The following is a 13,966-nucleotide window of genomic DNA, read 5'->3' on the forward strand; positions in this document are numbered from 1 at the left end:
TTCTTTTTCCGCTGTGGATGTTATGGAGTTTGTAGAAGTTTTAGCTCTTACGTTCGCACTGCCATCGCCCGATATCATTTCTGAGTCATATCACTCTCTGTCTCTCTTTTAAATGCCTATTCCCTGAATGGTAGCCTAGGCTACAATTATGTGTTTTATATATATAGGCTAATATCTAAACAAAATAACCCAGGCAGTCTCATCTAGGATATAACACAGGTTGAAGTCAACGTCAAGTTGGTTCTATTTAGTGAGGTGAATGTGTGTAAACATCTGTAGGCTAGATGACTCAGAAATGACATCGGAAGACAAGGAGTGAATAGTGGCAAGAGGCAAGCCGAAGTCTGCTGACAAGGGCCCGACGGTAATTGTAAAGTAATTTACAAAAGATTCACTGAACAAAAATGCTGATGTGGCACATGAAAATTTAGCTAAAAATGTGGAGAATGCAATGCAATCAAGCATTTTGGACGATATATTGTCACAAGCTGGCAGAATAGGCAACAGGCCGATGTGCGTTTTATTTGGAGACTGTTTTGCGCGACAGAGACTGAGTTTGCTGCTGATATTCTGGGGATAGGCCTAGCCAATGTACGACTTCAGCCTTTTAATATATTTGCTGCATTAGATCAGTCTTTCTAGAACAGGCAAGGGCTTTCTAGCCTCACGTCAGCAGCACTGCATCACCCATAGCCTATAGCCTACATTAAAACAACCAACGGATGGTGGGCGGGTGCAGTTTGGAAAATTGGTCAACAAACTTTGGTGCTGATGGATGGCTGATGGATGATAAGTTTTGCTATGCAGTTATGGTTCAAATAATAGCCCACATCTCTAGTGTGTGTGCCTCTCTCTCGCTCAGAGGGGAGGGAGAGGCTGAGGGTCGATCCAGCATGGATTCTAAACTCTGTGGTGGATAGGATCTACAATTAGGTGTTAATAATATTACCACGCTAGGTCGAAGTACTCCCAAGTGCTATTGCGCCACACATTGTAGTTCTCCTGTTTATTCGCTTGGAAAATCGCCACGTTTCATGTTGTGTGACGTACACATTTTGATCAACTACTCGTGCAACTGTATTTAAGTAGGGAAAAAATGGAGGTGTTTGATTACTGCTATGTTCCTCTCTCTACGGCCATGGCAGAGCCCGCTAGCATAGCAACATGCTAACACATTCGAGCCGCGCGACAGAGCGTTTGAGTGCACCTACCGGCGCGGGAGAGGTATAACTCAACTCGTGAAAGTTAAGGTAAGAACATATATTACTACTGATTTTGGGTGGCGTGTTCCTTTAAGTGCAGTAGGCTACTGTAGGCCTATCGGACTCGAAGATAGGAGGATAAAAATGGGCGATTCACAATTAATAAATAACCTTACACTATATCAATATCTATATGAATTTAATTTTAAGCAATGAAAGACTTTCTCTCTCTGCAAATGTTCTTCTTGGTAATGCACTCTTACCTTTCTGAGCTGACCCTAATCCTAGCAATTGTGCTGAGGGTTGTAACTCAAATTATAGCCTAGGCGTAGCCTAATCTATATAATACTTAATAGCGGAGCGAACTTCTTAATATCAAGTCTGCATTTTACGCACGGGCTACATCAATGATCAAGACGCATTCATGTGGCAGTAGGCCAATTTGAGATGTTTTAGTTAAGTGAATAATGTATTCTCAAAGTCGTAGTCAGAAAGACAGTATAGTCACAGGCCTGTGCGCCACACTTTCACTGTTGATGAGTTTGGGCGTGGGCTGCGGTTACGCGCTCACTCCCGCCTTCCCCTGCGCGCGGCACATTGTTCACTGCATTCTACTCTGACCTCACCGGGAGCTTTGCCTTCTCGCCAGCGCCGTTCGACTCACGGGTTGCAAGCTACCGTTTAGAAATGACGGCAATAGCACGACTGAAAACGGCGAAAAGCACGTACTGTAAATAGTAAGAGAAAGAATTACTATTACGGCGTTGCCCAGTATGCGCTAGAAAGAGCGCAACTCGGACCGAACGATTGACTATATTCTCCCGGTAATCATTGATCTCCGAGGGAACTCATCACGTTCTGTCCTCGAGGACATCGACGGCGTCGTGTTTTTGTAAGTATTGTTAAACGTTTAGTCGTTTTCATTAAAACGTGTCTGTCGGGTTATATTATATGCCATAATTTTCCATTTGGAACAACATAAGGCTACATAGTGAACTTACGGTTTGATCATTGGTTTATGGATGCTACCAAAGCCAGTACACCCCCTCCAAATCACAGTAGCATGTTACCATTTTGACACTTAAAGGTTGCTATATGTTTTTGTCCCAAGTAGCAGTTTGGGAACTTGTGTAGGGCTACGTTTGTCTCCCACGTCTCGTTTAATTCATAGGTGCTTTGTGTATTCCAACCAGGAACATTTCTTTCCCTATTGAAGCCACATAATATACGTGCTCGTGGGGGGTGGGGGGGTGGTCGGTCAAATGATGTCATTACAGTTCCATTGACGTGTGGGGTGAGCTTTGCAGTAGTATTGTCTGATTTGTTTAGGTGGGTATAGATGTTTGTACTAAGAGTTTTATATACATTATGTTTTAAAAAAAAAGCACAGGCCAGAGCGAGATGTTTGGCATCTGGCCTCGCCTTCCTGTTGCTTGTGTTTAGCTGCAGGGGTGACGCCCCGTAACAGGCCGACTAAACATTGTAGCACTCCACTGTTGAAACAACAATCTTGCCAGTGTGTACGTCTATGCATGTAGCCTAGGTCTAGAACTGCTACCGAAAAAATATGTTTTTTTCCCCTTCTGTAGGACAGTGTAGAGTTCGCTGCACAAATCAAAATCTACCCGCTTAGGGAAGCGTGTTTCGAAAATGTTTGTTCGTGACCCTAATAATAAGCTTGGAATGGCGACGGATCGTAGATTTGTCAATAGACCACTGTCATTTCAGTTAGGTAATTGAATCTACAGATCTACAAGCGCACAGAATTCCCTATCAGAGGCCACTCCCAGCCCAGAACCTAGTCTGCACAGCTACAACCATGCAAACAGATAGCCTACACCAGAATGCTTATTAATTTATTACGCTTGCTTGAATGCTTAGTGAGTTTTCAAAATATCTCCACGCTGAGTAGAATAAGACCCAAAGGCCTCTCTCCTTGAGATTGAAATGATAACTTGTGGTTGAAGGATGATAATTTCTTACAGTGATGCATGCTTACTGTATAATCAACTCTGTGTGTGTGCGTGAGTGTGTGTTTTGTTTGTGTGTGTTTTGTTTGTTTTTTTGTTCAAAATGCATCAAACCTATGAGGTCACAGTACAGAGAAAGCCCTAGTTTGATTTTTAAACGATCAGGGGATGGTGAAGTGATGTTAGCTAACTTGTGGCTTTTCTCCCTTTGTCAGGAAAATTGACATTTCTAGACATAAACATGCAAATGATACATTTCTTTCTTTCCTTAAGGTGAGCATCTTTTCTTGGGTCATGACATGTCCCATAACCATGGCTAATTTTGACCAGTAGATGTGAACACATGATACAAACAACCTGAACAGTAAGCAACCCAGCTAGAATGTGGGTACAAAGGTGATCAAACGTGGGATAGTGGGGCCTTCAGTATTTTGTGTACATGGTGGTAGGTTTGTCTACATATAGCCAGATAAATGTTGAAAGCTGAGGGTTGCGGCTGTAAATGTATTGTGTTTGACTGACCATGCAGCTTAGCACTACACCTGCCTGAGCCCAAACCTGCAACTTGCAGGACCCTTGGATTGGGAGGTGAGCGTGCTGCAGGGGAGCTAAAACCCTCGCATACTTGCGTCTCTTACTAGCAGGTCTCTTTAGGCATCAGGATGGAGATCTACTTAACATATTGTACATACCGCTACACTATCATACCTGCTGGCAACTGCTACACTATCTAATCTTTTAGGGATGTATCTGTGTACATGTGAACTTGCCGCATTCAGACCTTATGTTTCTGTGCAGTGATTGCGGTCCGGACATGATGTTTCATGTGGGTATGTGTGGGTGTGGAGTAAAAAACAAATAGGGTTTGGATTAGCATCTTTCTGTAGCACATGTATTGTTTTACTTGACAGACACAAGGTACAATGAGCAAGTCCTAGTTAGAAATGTGATGATATAAGCTGGTAGTAGTAGGGGATGTGGATATTCCTGTCCCCAGAATATTTTCACAGCATACAGAGGTTGAATTTTCTGGACATAAGAGGGAATGGTTGTGTTCATGTAAGTTTCAAATACATTGATGATTAACTTATGGCCGTCTAGGAATAGTACCCATTTTCCATTGACCTCAGCAGCAAGTTCTGTCTGTTTTGTTGGTTTGTTTGATCTGTATTGTGTGATCCCAGTAAACAGACATGCCATTCCAAAACAGAATCAACAGAATCTCACAAATCTGTGGGGACTCTGTGCCCCATAACACACCCAGTGACCATATGGAACTATACATGTGGCAAATGTATACCCAATTGTGACCCTTTGTGTATGTGAAAGAAACTCAAGTTCCTATTGTCACCGGCACTGTTTTCCACTTCTGTTCATTATTGGGAGTGCTAGCTTCAGCAAGGGAGCAAAGGAAAACCCTGTGGAGGTGTGTGGGTGGCCTCCTCTCGGCTGCTCAAAGAGCTTGTTTTGTGTCATCTGTGCGTCACTCCATTCGAATTGCTTCATTTTGTCGTAGCAACAGCAGCAAAGGTGAGCAGTTGCCAAGGACAGTCAAGGAAGTGGTGGCAAAGGCAGTGTGGAACAGAACGTTTGCGTCAGCACAACGTTGTGCAACGTTCCACGGCCTTTTTTTTGTGGGTGTACGTTTTGTTTTGTGCTCTGTTATGGATCGGCCTTCCAGTTGCAGATTGATAAATGACGCCCTTGAGCTGAACCTAAGCTGTTCTCAATTGTACACAACTGCTAAGAATTTTGCTTAATCATTCCAAAAGAAAGATGTGACTATATCTACACTTGGGCAGCTGTGCCTGTTCCAGCATTCTGACTTTTTGCTTAGCACTTCAAGTGTAATTATATACAGTAACATTTGTGAAAGCATCCCATGGTCATTATTTTTTGGCACAGTGATCTCTAAACCAGCTTTAAACTGATTGACTTCCTCAAAAAATCCTTTGTTTACCATATAATTATTCTTTTTTTTAATCAAAGTTGTTACCTGGAACATTAGGGGTTTTCCCAGCTTCCCAGCAACCCTCAGGCTCAAATAATCATTGTCTCTCTTTTCTTTTTCACTCTTTCCTTCACAGCTGCTGTTGAGAGTATGACTGAATATAAGTTGGTGGTGGTGGGTGCTGGTGGTGTAGGCAAAAGTGCACTTACCATTCAGCTCATTCAGAACCACTTTGTGGATGAATATGATCCCACTATTGAGGTAAGTCCATCTCATTTGGTCTAGTTGTCTAATATTTTTGATAGCTTGACTTGGGGGATTCTCTGTGATATATCAAATAAATAATGATGATGCAAATAATGGAAATAAATACAATAATACATACAATTTCACCATCTCAGGTTCTCTGTAAAAATCTTTGTAATTGGCCATTCACTTATCTTAGAATATCAGTAAGTGAGGAATATTTATACATGTGTGGGACCTTACCTGTTTTGACAGGACTCCTACAGGAAGCAGGTGGTGATTGACGGGGAGACGTGTCTGCTGGACATTCTGGACACTGCAGGTCAGGAAGAGTACAGCGCCATGAGGGACCAGTACATGAGGACCGGCGAGGGCTTCCTCTGTGTGTTCGCCATCAACAACACCAAGTCTTTTGAGGACATCCACCAGTACAGGTGGGACAAGCGTGAATACTCTGGGTTAGGGAGGGGTGTGAGGTCCGAGCCTATAACAGTTCTGGTCAGGACTGGACAACTTATTGGAAGCCAAAATCTAATATCTAAGGAAATTAGATGTGAAAATGAAATGAATAAACCTTCTGAACTAGAAATGTGGGGCTGTGGGAAGTGTGTAGCAACCATGATTATGCTCTCAAAAAAGCACCAACATCCTTCCTATACACTTATGGGCCGGAAGGCTTGAGGTTAATCTACACTGTTTAATAAACTTTGATTGTTCTTTTAATTGAGTTTCACCAAAGATCTGAATAATAACTATTTACGTGTGTGTGTGCGTGCGTGCGTCTGTGCGTCTGTGTGTCTGTGCATGCAGGGAGCAGATCAAACGGGTGAAAGATTCGGATGATGTGCCCATGGTGCTCGTGGGCAACAAGTGTGACCTGCCGGCACGCACAGTGGACACGCGCCAGGCCCAGGAGCTCGCCCGCAGCTATGGCATCCCTTACATCGAGACCTCTGCCAAGACCCGACAGGTATGCCACGCCCACACCCTCTACTGCCAACACAGACAAGTCTGGTTTGCATATGGAAGGAGTGGATTGAGAATATGCTCTGTGGCCAGGGGTTGGACAATGCATTGAGTGTGTGTGGCATTATGCAATTAACCTGGTTTTACCAGACCCATTGACTTTATGTCACTATTTGTATTAGTGTTCGCTCTGCCACCAGGATGGCGAACCAATTAATGGCCAGAGGGGGCCAAGTGCGATAATGTTGCAGTATAGCATTCATTTGTAAATTTAACAATGAGCTAGAAGCATACAAAGAACAACAAACATTGACAAGCTGAAGTCGGAGCAAGAATAGTGTGTAAATACACATTTGCAGTATGCCTGCATGGTTTGCAAAAGGCTAAGTGGAATAGTAAGAAGTAGGAATCCCATACTGGTCGATGCCTATTGGTTCAAGTTAACCCAAAGACTACACCCACATAGGATGCACCTATTGGAAGCAATCTCCAATAGAGAGGGTCCGGACCATTTTCACAAAGTGGATGGGTTTGAAGAAACCAGGCTATCATTTTGAATAGCCTATATAGTAAAATTAATTACTTTTCAAAGTCATTTTATATACAGTGGGGAGAATAAGTATTTGAACCCATGCTAAAGTTTACTAAAATGCTCATTGGGTTCAATGCAAATCAAACCAGCTAATAGGCTAACTGAAAAACACACCATGCCAATCTCTAGGTGTGGTGAAGGGTATGTGATGATGTGGGGCTATTTTAATTCCAAAGGCCAAGGGAACTTTATCAGGATGCATAGTATCCTGGATCCATGAAATAAGTGGCCTTTAAAAATAAAAAAAATCTGCCTGCCTCTATGGGAATTTAACATAGGGGTCAAATACTTATTGCCCCTGTAATTTAAGGAAGAACATTTATTTATTTACGATACATTCTTCATTCACTAAGAAAATTGGTGTCCTTAAAGGTTGGATTTTTACTATTTGTTTTACCGGTAATTAAGGCATTAAGATCAATTTCCCCCCCCCCACACACACACACACACACACCCCAGATCAAGGACAAATGTGCAATTATTCACTAAATGTATGGTTACGGTGTCAGTTATATTTCCATAGGATTTTATGTCTATGAGTCTGTCTGGATTGGTTAGTGGAATAATGGTTTGGTATGTGGAATGAGGAAGAATGCACTCTACACCTTGGTATGAGGGGTGTGTTCTGCATGAACCAGTTTTATGTCCTGAGTCGTATGTTCCATATGCTAACTCAACAGAGGTACTATGTAAGGGATAATGTATAGAACGCCGGTCATTATTGGATAAATAAGTCCCGACAGGGCGAAACCGGACCCCGACGCGCAGCGTTCTACTTGCCTTGTGAAGAGCCGTGTAATAAATGTTTTTATTATACGTCTCTATACAATGCTAGTAGAACTCTCCATTGACTTGAATGGGATTTCCCAACGTTCTACGGTAAAATAAATTTGTGTAATTACCGTTGATACATATAATTAACGCTGTCAATGGCAAAGGGTTTTGTGCTCTTATTCAGGTCTTTCATATCACTCTGCAAGTAGTCCAGTTAGATCTTGCAATGGAACTTCATTCAAAAGTGAAAGCAGACAGTTGATCAGCTGTATTCTAAAGAACGTTTGATTCAAGTTCAGCGAACTATTTGTTACTCAGCAAAAGCCACGACAAAACGGTAACGAATAAATGTAAAGAGACGTATCATGTGGAGTATATTTTTTCGTTTTGGCCGTATAATAAGCGTGATAATGTATAGAACGTCGGTCATTATCGGTAAAATAAGTCCCTTCAGGGCAAAGCAGGCAAGCAAGGGAATTGAAAGTGTGTCTGTGTGTGTGTGTTGTGCAGGGAGTGGAAGATGCCTTCTACACTCTGGTGAGAGAGATCAGGCAGCACAAACTGAGGAAGCTCAACCCACCTGATGACAACGGACAGGACTGCTTTAAGTGTCGCTGTGTATTGTCATGACCAGGTGAGTAGTTATAAAGAGTGTGTTAAGTCGCAATTAAAGGTGCTCTAAGCGATGTTACGCGGTTTCTAAACTGACATTTTTTTGTCTCATAGCCTACAGCAAATATCAGGTAGCTTACGACCAGTTTATGGAAATATCCCTGCATGAATTGCACTTGTAGGCCTATACAACTTTTACGCCTAGTCGGAACAGACAATAGGCGCATTCCCACCGATGGGATTTTTGCAGTTCCTATAACATAATAGCATCTGGGCCTGGTCTGGCTACGAATAATGTAATGGCCCAATTCGAGGGGCGGCACCAAGCACGCATTTGAAAATTTCACTGCACGCAATTGGATAACACTATACGACTTTCATCTGTTTAGCTCGCCTATATCAGATACAGATATGATTTATTCCCCGCGATGCAAGGGGCAAAAGTTACGTGCATCATTACTCGTAGCCAGAGTCTCTCGCTGAGCAATGTTAACTGACTGATTCCGGACTTTGACGCAATTGGATAACACTACGACTGTCATCTGTTTAGCTCGCCTCTAGCCCCCCTATATCAGATACACAGATATGATTGGTTCCCCGCGATGCAATGGGCAAACGTGCATCATTACTTGTAGCCAGAAAACCCTTTTTTTCTTATGACCGCAGTTCCTGTAACTCTTTCAGCTCCTACTTCAGGGCAGGGTCCTTTCCATAGGAACCCATGTGACCCAGGTCTATGTTGATTGGTCCAACTTATAAGTCGCGCCCACTGTCAACCCAAGTTGAATAGCCAATTGAATGGGCAACCAGTTCCTATGGCCACCTGGCCAGTGCGAATGCAAATGACAAAACCGGTTTTGGGGGAGAGTAGTTGGTAGAAATGTTTAGAAGTGGACTGACATGGCCCAGTGTCCTTGTAACATGCATGCAGCAAACCTAGATATGAATGTGATTTCAGCCCGACTTTTAACATTTCTTTCAAGAAGACATTTAAACCACAAAGACCCGTAACGAGGGATCTGGAATGTTGGTTACATAGCAACCAAGACGCTGTCTATTGAAAAGGGAACTATGTTTTGATGCGTAAGAACGATGTCGAAATTAAAATTTTTAAACAATAATGGGGTGTTTTCAGATTATTTAGTTTGTGGTAGAATTGTTGTATAAAAGCAATATAGCACTCTCGATCGTGGGATTGGTCATGGATATTCCCACGGCTGTTGTTGCCTGCGCCACTCGGCCTCCGGCCTCGTGGCTACGGCCGAACAACACCCGTGGGAATATCCATGACCAACCCCACTCTCACTCGTGCTATATTGCTTAAGTAGACATTTGTGTGGAACGAGCCTCATAGACCACCTCTCTCTGCAGCCATCATGGACCCCCGCGGACCAGAGTTTGGGAGCAGAGTGGCTGGATGGACCTCACATGCCGCGCCTCCGGTGAAATACTGTGGGAGAGGGGGGAAGCTTTTCGGCGTCGCGCACAGACGCCTGCAAGTCTGAGTTTGAGTCCACTCGCCGGAGGCTGCCTTCAGTGTTGGCCTTGATGGGACAGCAAAGACTGACGCACGGGAATCAGGCCTAAACCACTGTAGTCTCATCACTGGGCTGGCCATGGCTGAGCCACAGAATACAACACTCTTATTTTATTTGATTTTATTTGAGGTGGACTTGTAGATGGGAAGTCAACGGTTTGTTGTTTGCCTTTATTTTTTATTTTTTTTATTTAATTGTATTTGGAAGGAGATGGTCACACTCTGCCACTGAGGATGATTGATCTACAGTGTAATAATGACCAGCTGCTTCAGAGGAGATTGTGGGTGTGCGTGTGACTGTGTGACTTTGTGTGTGCATGCGTGCCTGTGAGGACCAAGGGCCCACAGGTCTCTCTCCCACACACTAGAGCATTATCCCTAAAAACAAGACATGCGGTGATTGTTAATATGCAGTGAGTTAAATGTAAGTCTCAGTGCAATAGTATTTCTTTTTTTATTCTTAACAAATTCAAGGTACAGTGAGTAGTTAAAAAAACATGATTTGTTGTTGTCTGTACACAATGCCTTGTGAGAAATGTATTGAAATGACGTCACAAAAAGCCTGCAGAGACTGATTGCCATCTTGGAAGACTTCTTCTAATGGGTGAAATAGAAGAGTGTGAGTCTTTTTGGCACACTGACCACCCAGCATCACACACTACTCCCAGAAATCACACAATGCACTGAAAGGCTGGTTATCGGAATAATTGGTTTACTAATACTGGAATCTAATTATTATGTGGAACTTTTATCACCATCTAGGCATTGCTGGTTTTCTTTTTTACGAGTGCCTGAGTTGAGACCTTGACACATGTTCAGTCCCCTTATAGGGACATTTATGGCTACATGAGGAGGGACTGTCATGTTGGGCAGAATCTAGTAAAGGTTTTCTGATGTTCTCAGCCATCACTGTGCTATGCATAGGCTCAGGATGAATGTGGATAATGTGTGACTTCATTGACATACAGACCTGACAGTGACTGTATGGATACTTTTAATAGTGGAGGAGTGTTAGATGTACTGTGTGTTTCTTGGTGTTATGAGTGTCAGGTGTCACTTACTGCTCTCCATCCCTGAAGCACTAACCATCTCCAATTTAAAAAAATGACAAGACAGAAAGATTTGCTTGGATTGAAAGAATAAAATGTTTCTTTTGGTGTTTTTGATTGTTGGTGGTGCTAGCCTTTGGAAATTCTCTCTTTCTCTGTCTCTCCTGCAGGGCAGCCCAGAAAAGTCATGGCTGCTTTTTGTTGGATTTCACTTTGTCTGCAAAGCTCACTAGCGTACCATGAATTGAGAAGTGGCTGATACAATGTCTATTATTATGATGATTATTATTATGATTATTATTATAATGCTATCTAGGTTTTTTTGTGGTGCCGGTACTGGCTAACATCCTGTTATATGGACATTTTCAAAGTAGTCAGTTTTCAGGGATGGGTTTATTGTTACACACAGGACTATTTAATGGGAGACAGCGGAGTGTCTATCTAATGCCATTAAATAGCACGAACCTTTAAAAATGACAACATTTTACAGAAATTAGGAACTGTCATTTTTATGTGTGCTCTGTGATGGTAGAACAAGGTGATTCCTTTTTAGGGTAAATTAGCAAAACCAGAAATTAACCTGTGTCCACAGTTTCTCAGATATGCCAACATTTGCTTATTGTCAAAATAGGGGTTTGTCTTCAAATCTCATTGTTTAGACAACCATGAGACCAGATTATTGACTTCTTTACCTCCAAATCTAGTATCTTGGTATAATTCTCTGCTTGACAGGGTATGGTGTATGTTGTGTGTGTGCATGTGTGACATTTCTTGAGTTCTTCCTTGTATAATTTTGATTCAGTGAGGATGGCCATTGTGAACCCATTGTACTTCCTCCTGCCCAAACAACAAACCACCTATTTGAAATTAGATTTTTTAAATTTATTTTATTATTATTATTTTACTTTTTTTTTGTCTAAACTAAATCAGCCACCTCTGATCATAAGATGTACAAATAGCATTTAGTATATTGGATACAATTATTTTTTTATTGCTTGTTTTTATTTCTTATAATCCTTAACTTTGAATTCTAAATTACTTGATGAACACGTTTCCGACCAGGTACACCATGCATTTTTAGAAACAGTCATTGTGTACCATCAAGTTCAATGGTCACTTAGGTTTAGCATGATTTCAAAATCAGATGAGATTTGACTTGTGATAAAATTAAGAAATATATATATGTTGTACCTCTATAAAACAGAAAACTGCAGATTCTTAACTGTGAGTGTATTGGTTAAATGTGAATATGTTCCTCTGTGTTTTTAATATTGTATCTACATCATCATGAAATTGATACTTGAGTGCTTTTTTATTACTTTAACCAAATGTTTGATTGCTTTAAGGATCTGTCAATGAAACACTTTGTTATCTTTCTTACCCATCTCTAAGAAATGTGTTTGCTTTATTTTGTGCCAGCTCTAAAAAAAAACTGTTGAACTTTATTTTTATTCTATTTTTTTGAGGTTGGAAAAAAATGACCCACTACCTACTACTGTATCTGCTGCTATGATCATCTGCCTCTACCCCTGAGTGGAGACCAGAATAAAAGGATGTAACTTTAACACTTAACCTCATGTACCTGCTGTTTATTTCGTATGAACACTAATAATGGAGTAGGAAATCAGTACAAGATTTGACTATGTGAATAAAGGCACATCCACATGCATGCACAGAGAAACACAAAGAAAAAGTTGGTTAGTGAGGTGAGTGGGTTGTTACAGATCTGTAACCCATTCCCTTACAGTAGGCCTATCCACATTTGTTGGAAAAAGGAAACAGTAGCCTTTTTATGAATTTGAAAAGAAAAGAGAAATCCTGTCCTATATATTGTCTGTCTGGTGACCCTGGAGTGGAGTAGACTGTCAAATACTTTGAAGCATCAAACCAGTTTGGCTGTAAAAGTGTCACTGTTTCAAAAGCCTCGCTCGGCACATCCCTACCTGTAGGCCTATTCTGTTTTGAGATTGGAATTAGCAATTAATAGATGGTTGATATAGTCATTTTTTCATTCTGTCAGATGGTCAGAAAACTATGAGGAAGTGTCCAGAGTCCCAATAATTTGATGTTTCTCTCACTTTCAGCATAGTCTTGGGCACCGTCTGTCGCAGTGCAGAAGTGAAATAAGTTGGCTAGTTGTATCCTTTTGGGGGACTTGTTAAGACAATGGCAGTCAACGTGAATGTACTCCAAAGAATGTAAGTCCTGATATGTGAAATTTAGTTAATTTAGTTTAGTCTACATTAAATTACTGTATTTAAGTCTATCTCTGGATTACGTTTCCCTTGTTGACTCCAGCAGTGTCGAAGGATACTTTCAGAATATGATGGATTCAAACATGTTGATGTGATAAGCTACATGAAGCTGATTTAGTTTGTGTTCAGGGCTTCTGTGTTTAGCCGTTTGGTCTTCCCTGCAGCAGTTGGCTAGGCTGACAAACAACTAAGTCACACTAACCTGGGACCAAATGTGTCATTAGTACAAAAATACCAATTGTGTTATTCTTAATTTGTTGGTGTGGCCAACAATGTAATTTAGGCTGTAAAAATCTGGAGCATTTTGTCCTATACTATAGTTTGCTCTTTAGCTTTGTGATTTCAAGAGACTATTCCAGCAGAGCATGTTACCCTATTTTATTATTCCTATATCTGACATTTTGTTAAGTAGGCTACTGTTGTATCCATCCATTAGTATATTTGAACACCAATTTGTCATTGTATCCTTCATGTACGACGTAGCCTATCATAGTCATAAAAAGTCTAGTCAGACCATGATACTTATTACTCTGTTTTGTGTGTAAATAGCCTACTCACTCTGATACTGTACAAAGTAAACAAAGAGGCAGGCATCACCTTGTGGCAGTATTTGGCATTGCAGTTTACTCCACTTCCCATACTACTTTTACACAGGCAAACTACACAGCAACGTTTACATCTCAAAATGGGACACAGGTAATTATAATAATACCTTCGACTTATATAGCGCCTTTCATGGTACCCAAGGTCGCTTTACAACACATGGATAGGGGGACCTCACTAGTAACCACCACCAATGTGTAGCACCCACC

The 13,966-nt window shown here is 41.5% G+C and overlaps 1 protein-coding gene across 3 annotated transcripts; it reads left to right on the plus strand.

Annotated features, from left to right (window-relative positions):
* Window positions 1–1,814: 1,814 nt before the first annotated feature.
* LOC143125427 (GTPase HRas-like) lies at window positions 1,815–12,471 on the plus strand. 3 transcript variants are annotated; one of them, XM_076286883.1, is made up of 7 exons: window positions 1,815–2,094; window positions 3,446–3,556; window positions 5,260–5,384; window positions 5,625–5,803; window positions 6,180–6,339; window positions 8,212–8,335; window positions 9,685–12,471. In XM_076286883.1, exons 3-6 carry the CDS (start codon window positions 5,274–5,276, stop codon window positions 8,329–8,331), a joined length of 570 nt encoding a protein of 189 aa, XP_076142998.1. In that variant the 5' UTR covers window positions 1,815–2,094; window positions 3,446–3,556; window positions 5,260–5,273; the 3' UTR covers window positions 8,332–8,335; window positions 9,685–12,471. The 3 variants fall into 3 exon arrangements, with proteins under 3 accessions (XP_076142998.1, XP_076142997.1, XP_076142996.1); XM_076286882.1 differs by having other exon boundaries at window positions 3,446–3,536; XM_076286881.1 differs by lacking the exon at window positions 3,446–3,556.
* The last annotated feature ends 1,495 nt before the right edge of the window (window positions 12,472–13,966 follow it).

The sequence above is a fragment of the Alosa pseudoharengus genome, unplaced genomic scaffold, assembly GCF_046254945.1.
Source record: "Alosa pseudoharengus isolate Yale_2024_CS ecotype anadromous, Long Island Sound unplaced genomic scaffold, YU_APseudo_1.1 YU_APseudo_1.1_scf_16, whole genome shotgun sequence".
Classification (NCBI taxonomy): domain Eukaryota; kingdom Metazoa; phylum Chordata; class Actinopteri; order Clupeiformes; family Clupeidae; genus Alosa; species Alosa pseudoharengus.

Excerpts from the sequence above, each read along its gene's own strand:
- LOC143125427 (XM_076286883.1), top strand. The coding sequence starts at position 5,274 with ATGACTGAATATAAGTTGGTGGTGGTGGGTGCTGGTGGTGTAGGCAAA. Across the intron at positions 5,385-5,624 it reads AATATGATCCCACTATTGAG|GACTCCTACAGGAAGCAGGT; the intron begins GTAAGTCCATCT and ends CTGTTTTGACAG. Across the intron at positions 6,340-8,211 it reads CCTCTGCCAAGACCCGACAG|GGAGTGGAAGATGCCTTCTA; the intron begins GTATGCCACGCC and ends TGTGTTGTGCAG.